This window comes from Limulus polyphemus, unplaced genomic scaffold, assembly GCF_000517525.1.
Source record: "Limulus polyphemus unplaced genomic scaffold, Limulus_polyphemus-2.1.2 Scaffold29, whole genome shotgun sequence".
In the NCBI taxonomy this organism is placed as follows: domain Eukaryota; kingdom Metazoa; phylum Arthropoda; class Merostomata; order Xiphosura; family Limulidae; genus Limulus; species Limulus polyphemus.
Genome location: NW_013665639.1, coordinates 1,116,691 through 1,132,478, shown reverse-complemented (window position 1 = coordinate 1,132,478; position 15,788 = coordinate 1,116,691). Strand labels below are relative to the sequence as shown.

The 15,788-nt window shown below is 34.8% G+C and overlaps 1 protein-coding gene across 6 annotated transcripts in view; it reads right to left on the bottom strand.

The window, feature by feature from the left end:
- LOC106459701 (GATA-binding factor 2-like) overlaps positions 1-15,788 on the bottom strand; it is a 198,236-nt gene that overhangs the window by 38,322 nt on the left and 144,126 nt on the right. For 5 of the 6 annotated variants that reach the window (XM_013919352.2, XM_022386417.1, XM_022386429.1 and 2 more), the window contains 2 exons: positions 11,063-11,113; positions 9,278-9,423 (listed from right to left, as the gene is read on the bottom strand). In XM_013919352.2, coding sequence (XP_013774806.1) covers positions 9,278-9,423; positions 11,063-11,113 — 197 coding nt within the window. The remainder of the gene's footprint in view (positions 1-9,277; positions 9,424-11,062; positions 11,114-15,788) is intronic. The other variant, XM_022386436.1, reaches the window with a different exon arrangement.

The following is a 15,788-nucleotide window of genomic DNA, read 5'->3' as shown; positions in this document are numbered from 1 at the left end:
AGTTGGCAGTGGGTAGTATTGACTAACTGCCTTTTCTCTTGTCTGGCACTTCAAAATTAAGGACGGCCAGTGTAGATATCGATTAACTCTGCGCGAAATTCGTCAAAGACAAATCCATCTATAACTTTGTGAATTGTCATGACATTACTTGCAGAAGTTAATAAATAAAGCAGTTATTTACTTACATTACAAAAGGTATATGTTAATGTATTTTCTCATCCCTTATGTCCACTACACTATACTGTAACGGTTCAGGAGATTGGAGTAATATTCTGTATTGGAGTTTCTTTGTTCTTTAAATAACGAAACATGATGAAAAAACTAAAAATCAATGTCATGTTAAATTTACAATGAACACTAAGAAATGTTACATTGGCTTGTGTTTATGAAATAAATAAAGATTACAACATTGCCTCTGGAATTTTATCTAAAACTTTTAAAAACAGCCGTCATGACGCAATACCTCGCACATTTGCAGACTTTTCAAGGGCAAGTTTTCTCTCTCTCTCTTCGTCAAAGGCATTTACAAACAAGCAAATACTTTTTGTTCAAATATAACTTTTTTTTTCAAAAAACAACAACAACAACCTGAAACGGTTCTGTTAAAAATGCTTCATACTTTAAGTGTTTGGTTAAGTTCTCAGAACATTGAATTGTTAAGATCATGCAATTACCCTCCCCTCTATATTCTCCAATTTGTTATCGACCCTCTATAACTCGCATGACCTTTTCTGTTTTGGATGATATCATGTGGTGACAACTCGGATCAATGAAATACGTTCGGGGCCATGATCGCGCTGTAAAATATCACTGATATGCCAAAAATAGAGACAATATATATGAACTGGTATGCGTTTGTGTTTCCTTTACTGTCTTCGCTTTCAAAAGTCCAAAAAGAGATAATTTAATGAGATTTTTGTGAAAGTTCACAGTGTACAGGTGAGCCTCGTCCGGCTGACTTTGAATGTTGAGACTTATGTGGCTTCATGTTTTAACGTTAAAACGCTACGTGAAAATCAATTTTCAGGATGGTACTTTTGTTATTTTGAAATCTCTTGAACTGACAGCTTTTGGCACAGAGACAGAAAAATCTTTATATCTTCCCAGGTCACGTTGCAGGTTGTACAATTGGTATATCAGCTGTGGAGCGTTTATCATGATAATCATGTGCGCACCTCAGATGAGCAGATTCGGTGATGCTTTAATAAAGGTATCACGCTGAGGGAGATTTACTTTTCTTTGTCAAGATTATTTAGGCCTAATAAATGTTATTTTAACTTTGTTAATTTGACATCTGGCGATGATTTTTTGTTTATGTTAAGCGAAATCTTGTATTATATGCCTTATGAATAATTCCATTGTGATTTTAACAGGAAATTGAAATTGAAAAGCAGCTACATCTCCATCTGTTTGGACAAGATTTGACATACACATGATCAAACATAGCGAACACGAACGTTCTAGAAACTAGTCCTAGACCATGGGACACTAAAGCTCTCTACTTATCTCTCACTCCCATTGTGTAAACAATTGTCCCCATGTCAGATTTGCTTTTAGATACAATACAAATCACTCCCAGTGGCATAACTGTACGTTTCAAGATTTATAACGCTAAAAACCGGGTTTTGATACCTGTGATGAGCACAGCACAGATAATCCATTGCGTGTTTTGCGTTTAACAACAAACAAACAAAAAAAAAATACAATAAGAAATAAAAAAGGCATGTTTTAATATTTCATTAATTATCTGAAACTTGAATCTGGAAGTTTGAAATGGAATACTCTCTCTTCATGGTGCTGCAAAATTCAAAATTCTATTGACAGTGTAGGGGTTATACACGTATGAGCCCATGGCTGTGAAAGAGAACAATAGAATTATCATTCATACATTAAGTCAGTTGTTCTCAAACCGTTTTGAATGCGGGTCTCCTGAATTGTTTTTTTTCCTCGGCGGATCAGAATATAATCTATATTTATATATATACACAATTTTGTCGCTTCCTTTCCGCTCCCCCTAGTGGGTCAGTGATAAGTTTCAGGGCTTACAATGCTAAAATTCGGGGTTCTATTCCTCACGATTGAGAGATCGCAGTTAGCCCATTGTATAACTTTGACCCGAAAAACAACAACAACAACAAAATAATAGCTTCCTTTCCGTAACCATACAACCTTTTCATTGACCATCTGAAAGGAACCTCCGAACCACCAGTGGTCAATGAACCAAAGATTGAAAACCGCCAGGTTAAGCAAATGCTTATCTAGCCAAATAGGAAAGGCATCTCGATATATTACGCATAATCGGCAAATAAAATATTCAGTACGAGTATGATGGGCATTCTGCTTAACTTTAGCCAATAAGCAGTTACGGAAATTTCAATTGCAAGTGTTGAGTGAATTTCATAGAGTTTTCGTGAAAACTCATTAAAATCATGATTTTTTCATAAACGTCTCAAAATCCTATAAAATGTTATATTCTGTTTACATTGGAATTGTTATTATTATTTCACAAATGAATAGGTTTCATCAAGCACTAGCTGTTTGAAATAAAAAAAAATCTTCTAGATGGCACTTAAACTGAAGATAAAACCCATTTGTATTCTGTGTACCCTTATCGTATAGTTAACGAGTATTTTCTCAGTTCAAAATAGAATGAGATAAAAAATATTTTCATCACTGGGAAAACATCGTAAGAACCCCCTCCCCCCAAACCCCAAAGAATGATTCTGTAAAACTTCCTAACAGTGTTATTGGAAAAACGAAAATGTTTAAAAACCTTAACGGTTTCGGTTTTGGCCAAACCGTTGACCGATTTTTATTTTTTTTTGTCCTAGAGATCTTCAAATCGACGTTACCTTTCCTTATTTTTTTAATTCTTCAACACCCTCTTACTATATTTGTTTTTTCATTGTTCAGCTATTTGTATAAGGGCTTTGAAACCTTGGAAGTGGTCATTGTGTTTATAGACAACTGTAGAATATACAAAAGAAGAGATATACTTTCAGACTGACGGGTGCCCGGCATGGCCAGGTGGATAAGGCGCTCGACTCACAATCTGAGGGTCGCGGGTTCGAATCCGCATCTCACCAAACATGCTCGCCCTTTCAGCCGTGGGGGCGTTATAATGTGACGGTCAATCCCACTATTCGTTGGTAAAAGAGTAGCCCAAGAGTTGGCGGTGGGTGGTGATTACTAGCTGCCTTCCCACTGCTAAATTAGAGACGGCTAGCGCAGATAGCCCTCGTGTAGCTTTGCGCGAAATTCCAAAACAAACAAACAGACTGACGGTAATCTTCAAAAATTAGTACACTGATTTTCGATGTAAATATTTAATTTTTTTATTGCATTAGTAACACGGGTGCTTTGCGTACCCAAAGTTTTTTTTATAGAAAAGGTGAATGTTTTATTATTACGGGTACATTTTGGTTCAGTATCTCACTAATGAAAGCATTAGATCGTTTTTTACAACACATTACAGATATTTCTCTTAAAATAATCTTGGTAATCGCTGGATTTAAAAAACCCAGGAAAAGGTAAAGATAGTCGAAAGTGTTTTCAATTAACAGTCTGCCTTAATTTATAATACAACCTATATGTCAGTGATTTACACATTCATCAAAAACATACATCTACTCATAGTGTGTGTGTGTGTGTTTGTGTGCATGTGAACTTTTCTTCTGTGATAAGTTAAGTGAACACAACAATATAAAAAGAAAAAATATAAGTTTTTCGTTACTAAATCCTTAGCGGATCTTAAAAACAGACATAATGAAAGTGGAGGATAAAATCGGACATTGAACCTTGAACCTGTGTAAAACGAAAAAAAAAAAACGTAACGAAGTCAAACATTATAGCACTAGTGAAAAAATCTGTATAAACATCAGAGTGATAAGGTGATAAGTTTATTTAATGAATTTCTGATATCCAAGAGTATGAGTTTCACGTACTATATTTAATTTCTCGTTTTTAACTCCTATAAAAAAATTAATTACTCTTTCTGTACTAGCAAAAATGCTATTTTTTTGTGTTTGTTTTTCGGAGGGAGGTCACTCTCGTATAGAACTTTGTTACAACAGTAGTTTAGTGTCTGCGGGTCATTTGTTGTTGAGCGTGGCCATGAACTACGGTACTATGGTCTATTTGCACGTGCCCCCATTTAACCCCAACACGTAGAACAAACGGTGCGGAAAGCCACGTTGGATATTATATCTCTCACCCACATATTCTGAGGCTAAAACGATGGATGCCAGCTCAGTTTAGACTAGCACGCTGCTGTATGATAGGAGAGCATAGTGTCTATCAATAATCTTACACACTGACCGTTTTTGAAATGTAAAAACGTATATATGGAAATATTTAAACTATGGGTTAATTTTTTATTATATATTTTTAAATATTAAAAGTATAAATTGAATGACTTTACATACAGAATCACAGAAAATAAGGGTTGAACCAATTCCGAGAAAAAAACCACAGCAACAACAATAACACCGTAGAAAACAACAACAAAAAGTATGCATAAAATTAATCAACACCTTCTACGAAAGCGTCCTTGGTACGTCTCCGGAAAAGTGGAAATTAGATATAGTATTCACATCTGAAAGGTATTATAGTGTGCATTATCTTTCGAATCCGCCATAATTACAAAAAAAAGCAAAATAAAATATATATACTTTAGCAATTTTATACTAACACATGGAACCTATGATTTTCAAACGAGACCCAAAACTAGAGCGCTTTCGAACAGTTTACTATTCTTCTTTATTCTCCTGAAGAAAAATAGTGAACTATACGAGCGCTCTAGTTTTGGGTCTCGTTTGAAAATATTACAACTTTTGTATGTGACCCTGTGTTATAGCTTCTTACATACAACCTATTATGGTATCCCGTGCTTTGCTGCTGATTTAACTGTTTGAAATGACTTACAAGGTTGTTTTCTAAACCCACGGCAGAGTATATAATCCATTTAAGTTTAGTAGTACTTTGTATATTACGTGATAAATCAGCAATAGACAATTTTGTACTTGTAATATTCACGGCTGTCAACTTATTTAAGTGAAAGTCGAACATTTCCTAAGGATCAACAAAATACATAAAAATGAGACAATTTTAGAGTAAGTCTGCAAAGTGAAGTCTTGAATACTTTTAATGATGAGTAAGCTATTAAATAAGCGGTACAATGTGTATATATCAGTTGTTTTCTTCTTACTGGAGAGTACAGAAAACAATTAAACCTTTCAAAAATTACAAGGTGCTAAGCTGTACAAGTCAGGATAACTTTAGCGATAATTAATACCGTTCAATGAGGGAAAGGTATTTAACTATGATGAACAAGCAGCGTAAAAATGATGCATTGCACATTCGTTTTCCCCCCCCCCACTTCCCGAGAGCCTGTACTTATAATTACGGGCTTTGAATCCGTTTGATAAGAGATCGAGAAGCTTGCCATGAGGGTCTGAACACACAAAGGACAATTCCAGTGTTCTTCAACAAGGTCAGAGTACAGGATAAGTCAACTAAATCAGTGAAAGAATTCTCAATTAAAGGACAACAAACAACACTACAAACATTAGCTGCAGCTGACACCGTATCATTAAGTTATTTATTTTTCATTACGAAAACGCCCAGTAAAATATCCTAGCCAATAAGAAGTTCCAAAAGAACTGTAAGAGGTTGCCGTTCACTCAAGTTGTAAAGATTAATCGGCAACACAGAACTTCTAGGTTAATATTTCATTCAGGTAAGTACTTCACGCCGCTAGGGAAGGGGTGATACCAGTAAACATCACTAAAGTGTGTTTTCAGCAGACCGAAATGATGATTTAAAGGGATTAAACAAACAACTTTGAGGAAGTAAACGATTTTCAATCGCTGTAGAACATTTGATATTGCATAACCTTCTAGAAATGTTTATGTTTTCTCAATACGTTGAATGGGTAAATATCTGAAAAAAGTTCGTTAAAAACAGAAATTCTAAAGTTTCATATATAGCTGCTGCTCTGTTTGCCAATATTTGTAGCCAAGAATTTTGCCATTAATTGTATATTCGTATGTACGGAAAAATTGACGAATTCTTTACTATAATTTAAACAACATTTAACATTATAACCACTAATCACTCAAAAGAAAAAGCTATCTCACCAACACGTGTACATGTTATGTAAATATGCTGTAATGCAATATTATTACACAGAAATCCTTTCCTTACTTTCACGTAACGTCGGTCCCTTTTGTTTTTTAAAATAATTGTTTGTTTGTTTTTGAATTTCGCACAAAGCTACACGAGGGCTATCTGCGCTAGCCGTCCCTAATTTACTAGTGTAAGACTAGAGGGAAGGCAGCTAGTCATCACCACCCACCGCCAACTCTTGGGCTACTCTTTTACCAACGGATAGTGGGATTGACCGTCACATTATAACGCCCCCACGGCTGAAAGGGCGAGCATGTTTGGTGGGTCGGGGATTCGAACCCGCGACCCGCAGATTGCGAGTCGAGCGTCCTAACCACCTGGCCATGCCGGGCCATTTTTTTTTTTTTTAAATAAATGAATCCTTACTATTGGGCATTTTGACATTAATTATGGAAAACCATTTCAGGATTTTCTACTGAAGTTTACTTAGTTTGTATTTAACCAAAGCAATTGAAAAGTATGCCCTGTTGTTTGGCTTTTGTATGTAAAAACTGCCTAACGGGACTGCATAAAATGGTGACCTCTGAAATCAGCGTTATCCCCGTTTTTTATTCTATTAGTGTTGCCCCCCCCCAGAGGCACAGCGGTATGTCTGCGGACTTACAACGCTAGAAACCGGGTTTCGATACCCGTGGTGGGCAGAGCACAGATAGCCCATTGTGTAGCTTTGTGCTTAATTCCAAACAAACAATCTATTACTGTTACTATGTAGTCATTACACGTCTGGTTTATGATTCCTGCATTTTTAACTACTAAGTTAAATTCGATATGTTAAGAATCCCCGAGGTTTTATAACAAATATATTTGCTAATAGCTTGATTCTGAGGCTGTCTCTGACTGCGGTAGAGGCTATCTCTATACTGAACTATATATATATATATATCCTGGCATTCTCTGTACATCCCAAGCATGCAGCCACATAGCAAATTTAACACAACAGTTGAAATGATCTGTTTGTGTGAGACAACGATAAGCTGTTCTGATAGCCCACTGACAACGATGTTAAGAAGGGCCACTCACTGTCTTCTCTGAGCGTTGGACCGTTTAAGGGATAAAATATTCATTGAATACTAAATATTTTTCCCTCTAACAAATTTATGATACGGTGCATGAAACCTTAAATAAACTTAATCATATTTCAGAATATTAATATTTAAAATGTCAAGAAAAGGTTTAGCACTGCATCCAACCTGACCGAAAGGGGCTACATGTTACAGATCATTTTTAATATAGTTACATGAGAATAAAGAAGATTCCGGTTTGGATTTAAAAATATCTTACTTGTATTAGAAATATCGGAACATCATAGTACTTTTACCCATTTAAACCAACCAATCTTAAATATAAAATAACTTAAATTCGATGACGAGGAACCCACTTTGAGACTAATAATGCTTGGAGACGGCTTGAATGGGTAATGAAGAAAAACTGGATGATGACAAAACCTTGTAGAAACGTGTACGTTTACTGTTATGTTAAACTTATGTTAAAATAACTTAGTAACTAGATAACTAAAATAACTCACTGAAGCCCGCATTTTTCGTATACAGAGAGAAAAAATTCGATTCAAGAAATGAAAACCGCTGGACATAAGAAATACACACAAAACAAAATATTACATTTTAGACCCGTATCTAAAGTGGTAGTTGAATGTAAATGTACCCAAGAAATGTCAAATTTAACGACTGATGCAACATTACTAAAATGCAATGTAAGGAAACGTGTTTCCGGAAGACACCACGTGACTATAAGTTGGCGCCTTTCGGGACAGAGGAAATGTTTGTTGTTGAACACGGTCACCCTTCAACTTTAATAAAAGCTGATGCAGATCTCGAGCAACGTTTAATTGTCTATGAACGTTAAAGAGTGAAATGTACTAGTTAAACACGTAATCTTGTCCATTTTGTTCTAAGGATTATGTAAGTATTTTGATCACTAGTATTTGTCTAAAACACATTTAAAATATTTGTGGATATGATGATATTACTATTTTGTTATAAAAGAAAATAATAAATATAAATCAAAGCAAAGAATGGTCCTGAAAATTAAAGTTACTCAATTTTATTATTCTTTCTTCAATCTCCCAAACATCATCTATTGGATCTTATACAACAGCGCCCTCTTTTAATAATATGTATGTAGTAATATAATAATATGGACATATACTGGATCGACTTGTATTTAGGTATTGTCGCATTGAAAGGAGTTTTTAAATATAAAAACTTCAACCGCTGTATATCTATAGTGTACTCTATTTAAACTTGTAAACATTTATATCAAGTATGTAACGCCTATGTCTAAAATATTATGTTATCCGAACGTTAAAACCTTAATGTAAACAGTGTAATAAATAATTTACATACTAACTTCATAAAAAGATGTTTCTTTTATGGTACTTTAATGAACGCACTATACAAATCTAACATAACATAAACGTATCTAATTTTAAAGACATATTTCCTGTTAACTGAAGTAAATTCAAATACTACGACAGCAGATTTGAATAAAAGAATCTTGTTTTGTCATATCTGTCCAAAACTCGTTCAGATATGAGATTTGCATTGTGTGAGATGCTTGCCATTGACCACCAATTAAATTTCACAAGCCTGGTGCCACTTATTTCTAAAATTCATGTCTTTATATAACAGTTAACCAGACTGAAAAAGGAGCATATGATTGTTATTGTTTGTAGTTAAGCACAAAGCTACACAAAGGGCTATCTGTGTTCTGCCCACCACGGGTATCGAAACCCGGTTTCTAGCGTTGTAAGTCCGCAGACATACCGCTGTGCCACTGGGGGGCGAGCATATGATACTCGAAGGTTCAATAACAATATTTGTTTTTGCCTTGTAATGAAGTTTCAGAATCCCCAAATTAACCACCTCTGTCTGATATTATTCAAGTAAGCAATCAGTTTTTATACATTCAAGGCCCCCTTGTGGCTCAGCAGTAAAACTGGGGACTAAAAATCGTAGTGTAGTTTTGCGCTTGACAACAAACAAGCAATACCCAATGAATTAGACCGAGCAATTAATTTAGTGCTAAGTTTTTAGAAATTAAGTGTTGAATGTTTTATATGGCAAGTACTCACCAGACGTCGCTTAGGCTTAATAAGAGGCCTGTTCTGTCCGTTCATTTTGTGGTAGAGACCGCAGGCGTTACAGAGGTAGTGGCCGGTGCCATCTCGGCGCCACAAAGGTGTAGAGGTTGCTCCGCAGTTGACACACTCTCGACCCTCTGGTGGGTTAGAAGAGAAATAATCAAATTTACTCTGTAACTTTAATTTCTACTTTATTACATACATTTTTATATCCGTGCAATATAACCTTACTTAACTCATATATTCAAGTGTAACCATACTTGCGACCATTGGTCAACAAAGTTTTAATGATACATAAGATATTCGTCCATTCTGCATATAAAATATCATAATGAGACTATCCAGTTCTTTAATAAATTCTGTTAACAAGTCTTACGAATATGCATTAGTTCCGTTGTAGTTTCACTAAAACGGGAAGTATATTCTGCTTAAACAAGAAAACACGATAACTCCACGCACATGTTTAGAAGTTAAATTACAATACATAATGAAACAGTTGCAAACCAAATTAAGAAATATGAAACAACTTCGATATCCTATTAATAATAATAATAAACAACGTTGCATAAGCTATCTAATACGCATACAGAAGTCGATTGTAAAAAATATGGTGGAGTATATACTTGTTAGTGCTTGCTAAAGAAAAATATTATAATGTTGGATTGTTTTCATTCGTACTTTTTAAAGCTAATTGTAATATAGAATATGTGGTGTGGAACAAGGAAGAGAGCGTTATAGATATTCCATCCAAAACATCGCATTCCACGCTTTATAGAGGTTAAGAACCCAATGATGTGATGTCGACTGGTGCAGAAAGTTTCTTTTTTTTTTACAGGAAACGATGGATAACCGCAGTTTCGTGGTAACCTTGCCTAAAGAGATTGTCCAGTACATGAGTAAATGATGTAATTTCCGAAATGTTTCCTAAACTGTTTTTGACAATGAACCTCAGTAACGAGGATTTTTCATAGTCCGAGTGTCTAATCGACGACTGAATGACGCTTCCGGCACGTGCATGCTGACATTCCGGACACAACTAATTTAAAGACCTGGTTTTCTTAGCCCAAACATTTTAAGTTGAAGAACTTATGTCCGGTTGTGAAGGGCACGTAATCAGAAAAAAAACCCGGATGTCCTGAGTTTAAGCACATGCATCTACACTCTTTTTAAAAGAACTAAATTTATAAGGCGCCTTTATGGAACGTCAATAGCAGTACATCGAAAGAACGATAAAATATTTGAGGCATTTTTAAGAAAAATGTGCTAACAAGAAGGAGAAGAATGGTAGTCGCTCACGAGAACAATCGTTAAGTTCGTGCACGTCAAACTTTTATGCAACCAACCACTGTTGAAGTAAAGACGCCAAATTCAACTAAGTAAAAAGATAAATTTGGGTATATGAAAATCTTAGGACCTATTCAAAAATTGTATTTAACAACTTAATTAATATTTGCATTCTTTGAAACCTTTACTTGCTTCTTATCTAATCTTAGGATACTGATAGTTAGTTATTAGCTTCCCAAACAACGGACACGATTGATGATCGTTATTTCGTTAGGGGTTTATGAAATTTACGTTCCAATCTCTTTATTTCTAATCCGCTTTTCATGCATTGTGTAACTAGCATTAGGCAGGATTAGCAAGTACCACGGTTAACAAACATATAATCCTAAACTTGGCTTGAGTACCGTAACGATTGTGTTCAAGGTGTTACACGTCGGATAAAATGACGGTTTACTCGGCTTAAAATTATGTATAACATGTAAGATATCTAACCTGCATACTGGCAGACAGGGTTGAGTCCTAACTTCCATCGGTAGCAAGTACCTGCCAGTGATAACAAATAAAATCTCAGTGATCGACTACTACTGCCTGGTACCATGGTGACAACAAATAACTGAGTGATCGACTTTTGTTGTCTGGCACCAAATATGCTACTGTGAAGTTATTGTAATATTTGATAAATTAATTTCATTTTAAATTTGTTCACATGAGTATTGGACTTATTAATAACATTGCAAATTACTAGAAGTAATATATAAATGAACGACCGGAAACTAGTTACTTTTTAGTTTTAGTTGACATTGAAATGATTGAGACATTGTATTACATAATTGGACTGAATACATGCAAAGAACGTTTTAATATATTATTATATAGATTTATAATATAAAAAAAGAGCCTGTTCTATCCCACATATTTTTAATTTTTGAAATGTTGGACGTTCCTTCAAAATGTGCTTGAGGTCAGATACAAGGTCTTATACCTGTAGTTAAAATGTTCAAAGTTAAACGCCGAAACTATGATTACAATTTCAATTGTATTACCTCCACTGTGAATATCAGCAAACCACGTTTTGTTTTCCAATTACAGAAAACGACTAAGTGTGAGCTAAGACAAATGCAAGGTGTTGTGTTTTTCGTGAGTCACTTTACAACGCAGTTTTATCAGAAAACACATGCGCGTACACATTTAAAAATAGTTATGTTGCAAAAAATTTTAACCTGCATGTCTGACTCATCTTTAATTACCAAATAATTTCTTAGTATATGCCTAAATATTCCATATTTATCGTCTAAATACAAAAACAAACATTTATATGGTAATAAAAAGCAAATGATTTTAAAACAAGCCAACTATACTGATATTAATCTTCTATTGACAATTACTGTACATTCATTTTGTAGTTGATCATGATGATAGATATATATACCATTACAAAAAAACTATAAGACTAGACGAATACATTTGAAATACTGATAAAATAGAATTTTAATTTATTAATATTAATAACATTAATAATTCCACTAATTAATATAACTCTTCATATTAATTGAAAGCACATGAAAGGTTATTAAAATGACGGTGCAAGAGGAATATGATGTGACTCTGAGGTACTCAGACAAGGACTGCTAATTCACGAATACTCTGGAACGTGTATTATTCCAAAAGTTCAAACAGGTTGGCTTCACTCGAACAATTAAATAATGCCTTTATAAAAGGACTGCATGCTTTGAGTCTATGCACGATATTCAGCTGTTGGGTAAATGACAACACCAAAACGGCCAGAATGGTGCACGCATCACTTTCCTAGAGGTCGCTGTTCAGCTTATCCAAAAGGTTACAAATGCTTGACCCGCATTGCTAGTTCACTGATAGTCGTAGTTGAAACGGTATAATTATTGTTCTGCGCAGAAGCCGTTGTGGCTTTGGAATTCTAAACGGTTTGCAAGCCTTTATTTAGCTGTCTTGAAAAGAGAGTATAAAGTTAGTGATTAAACCCTCCATGTATTGACATCATGAAAGTGACATGGTTACCTAGCAGTTACATGTAAAAGAAATAACGAAACTTATCCAACATAATGATAATCAAGACGAAAGGAGTAGTTAGAACCAATTACGTCTTTGTAATCGTTATTCATTGTTGGAAGGTTTTATTTGTTTTGGATGCGCCTATAATTAAATATACTTGATAACTTAATTAGATAGTAAAATAAACCTATCTTAAATTCAATAAGTAATGTAAGCTGAATATTCAATCTAACGTTTATTATCGGTTGCCATGGAACAACCAACCGTTTGGCAAACACTCTATGATTTTTTGCTAATCTCCTTCATGTAACGCAAAGTTGTGATACAATTCAAAATTGGTCGCCGAACGTCAGCCTCGAATTGAGCAAAGAATACTTGAAGATTGAGTTATTCGAGCGTTTTACTCCTTAATTTAGAAATATGATATATATATATATATATATTCATCAGATTAAGTACTCCCAAAAACTCTTCTTTAAGCTACATGATTCAAATAGCAAATAGCTCCCACGCTGTTGATCATCAAACTTAAAGTTCTTAAGAGGTGTCGTGAACTAAGTGTATGAAGTTTCCCCCCAGATACAAAAAGCAAGTTATCCCACCGAGCCTGAAACAGCGAGACGACTGAAATAGTACGGTCGTACTAAACTATTTCATGTGGAGTTTTGCCAGCTTTCTTGCTACGCTACAGAATTGCCTTAGAAAATGTTTATGCTTATAGGAGGCGGGTTATGGAAATTATCATGCTTTCATCCCCTTGTCGCATCTGCATCATCAAAATCCCATTTGGCACCTGTTTCTCGATTCTTTTTCTGGTTGAAAATATTGTAAAGCTGTTGCTTGTCTGAGAGTTAGCAGATACATGCCTGAAACAGTCATTCAAACGAGAAACGTTTCGAATGCAACGTACAAGGGTAACCACATTCAATCAGTAACTAATTATGTCATTGTTTTCCGTTAAATAGTCAGATAAAGTCACAGTGTTTGGGATCGTATTCTTGATATTTATTGGTATACTGCGATGCAAAGTAATTTGTCCTCCATTGGTTCAGAAGTAAGTCTGCAGATTTATGATGCTAAAAATCGGGGTTCGATACCTTTGGTGGGCAGAGCACAGAGAGCCCGTCGTGTAGCTTTGTGCTTAACAGCAAACAAACCAAAATACACAATTTGTCAAGTAATAAAACCAGAATACTTTTTAAAGCACTAACGTTACATGCACAAACCTGTGTATTGCCAGGTTGAAGTTAGTGTTTATGTTTAACCAAGATTTTTCACTGGCGCTTACTTGAAGAAATTGTCACTATGGTACATCGGGAAGTGTATAAAAACAGAAGGGTCAGGGGAATAATACCCATCTGCTACTTTTATATATCTGTGCACACATTTTCCTTCAAGGTCTTCGTTCATACAAACACCATAATAATTAACACACCAAAAGATGCGAATTAATAAAGTATAGCATTTTAACTATAAAAGTGAATTCAATTGAAAACTACTAATCCCATTCCGACTGCTCAATTCAAGTTAAATTAATATAAAAGAAATACTTAGTATGAACATAAAAGCTTGAGTAGAAACTATATTTTAATAAAAGCCATTGCACAAGTTAAGTCTCCTTAAAAGTTTTGTAGGTCACAGATATAATCTCTTTAAAGTTTACCTAATGCATCATATTAAACGAAAACAGATAAACAGGACAGGTTTTGAATCGCCTGTTTAGTGCATTGCAAGCTTGAGCTAAGATCTTATGGAGTTAAACAAGTAGGTGCCAGAACTCAAGGTAAAAATGAACATGTCAACCAGTAGAGCTTTGTCAACTGAACCCTGGTGACTACTGCATGACAGACGCACCAATCAGTAGCAGAGGATTTCAAATATGTATCATCGGTTTTTTATCGCCCACGTGACATCTACTTGGGCGTGGCTGGTGTCATGCTCCGGATTAAATAATGTCTTTGCGTTTTTTTTTTATACTTTCTTGACTATTTGGCTGTCCAAAGAGCTCATGTTGCCTTATTAGGTAAACAGGTGTTACACAACATCACTATAGAGACCAGTCAAACCTGGAGAGACGATCTTTTTATCAGCAGTATAGAGATTCAGCTGTCAAGTAGGGTTAAAGGTTTCGATCACACTAGAGCGTATGATGAATTTTGGTTAATTTTTGCGTTTATTTCTATATACCTGATCATTAACCTAAAATATTAACTATGTAGATTAGACAACTATCACAAGTATGGCTTTTCGTCAGATAACAATAAAATACTTTTTACTTCTGTTAATGTTTTGCCATTGCGACTTCATCAGGGCTAGTGCCGTGGATTTCAGTAAAACCTGTTCTATTACTAAACTCTGGAATTTAACAAAGTCCTTTTTTTACCATTAAGCCGCTGAGATAAATAAAGTGCATTCGTGTTAGCATAACAATAGTGCGCTCTGTCAATGTATATACAATGGAGTTCAGTAAAGTCCGTTCTGTTAATATATATATATACCATGGAGTTAGTAAAGTCCGTTTTGTCAATGTATGTTTTATGGAGTTCCATAACTCCCGTTTCTATCAGTGTATCATGAAGTTAAAGCCATCACAGTCAATGTACAAAAGTTAAATTCAATTATAACTACCACTGTATTATGGAGTTCAATAAAGTATGCTTCTATCAGTGTATCATGAAGTTAAAGCCATCACAGTCATTGTACAAAAGCTAAATTCAATTATAACTACCACTGTATTATAGAGTTGAATAAGGTATGCTTCTATTCAACTAAGATTAAGATCAATAACGCCCGTTTTTATCAATGGATTATAAAATTAAATGTATTGCATCCTTTCACGTACCAAGGAGTTCACTAAAATCCGTTCTGTCAATGTGTAACTGAGTATAATAAAACCGTCTTTTGTCAATGAAAAATAGAGTTCAATAAATTCCATTCTGTCAGTGTAACAAGCAGTTAAATAAACCCAGTTCAGTCAATGTACTGTGAAATTCATCAATGTCCATTTCACAATGTACCAAAAAGCTCATTAATATCCAATCTTTCATTGCATTATGGAACTTACTAAAGCTTGTTTCTGTCAATGTACCTCGAGTTTGATGAAGTTCATTTCTCGTTCGATGACGAGGAACCCACTTTGAGACTAATAATGGCTGGAGACGGCTCGTAATGGTAAGTAGAGAATAATATA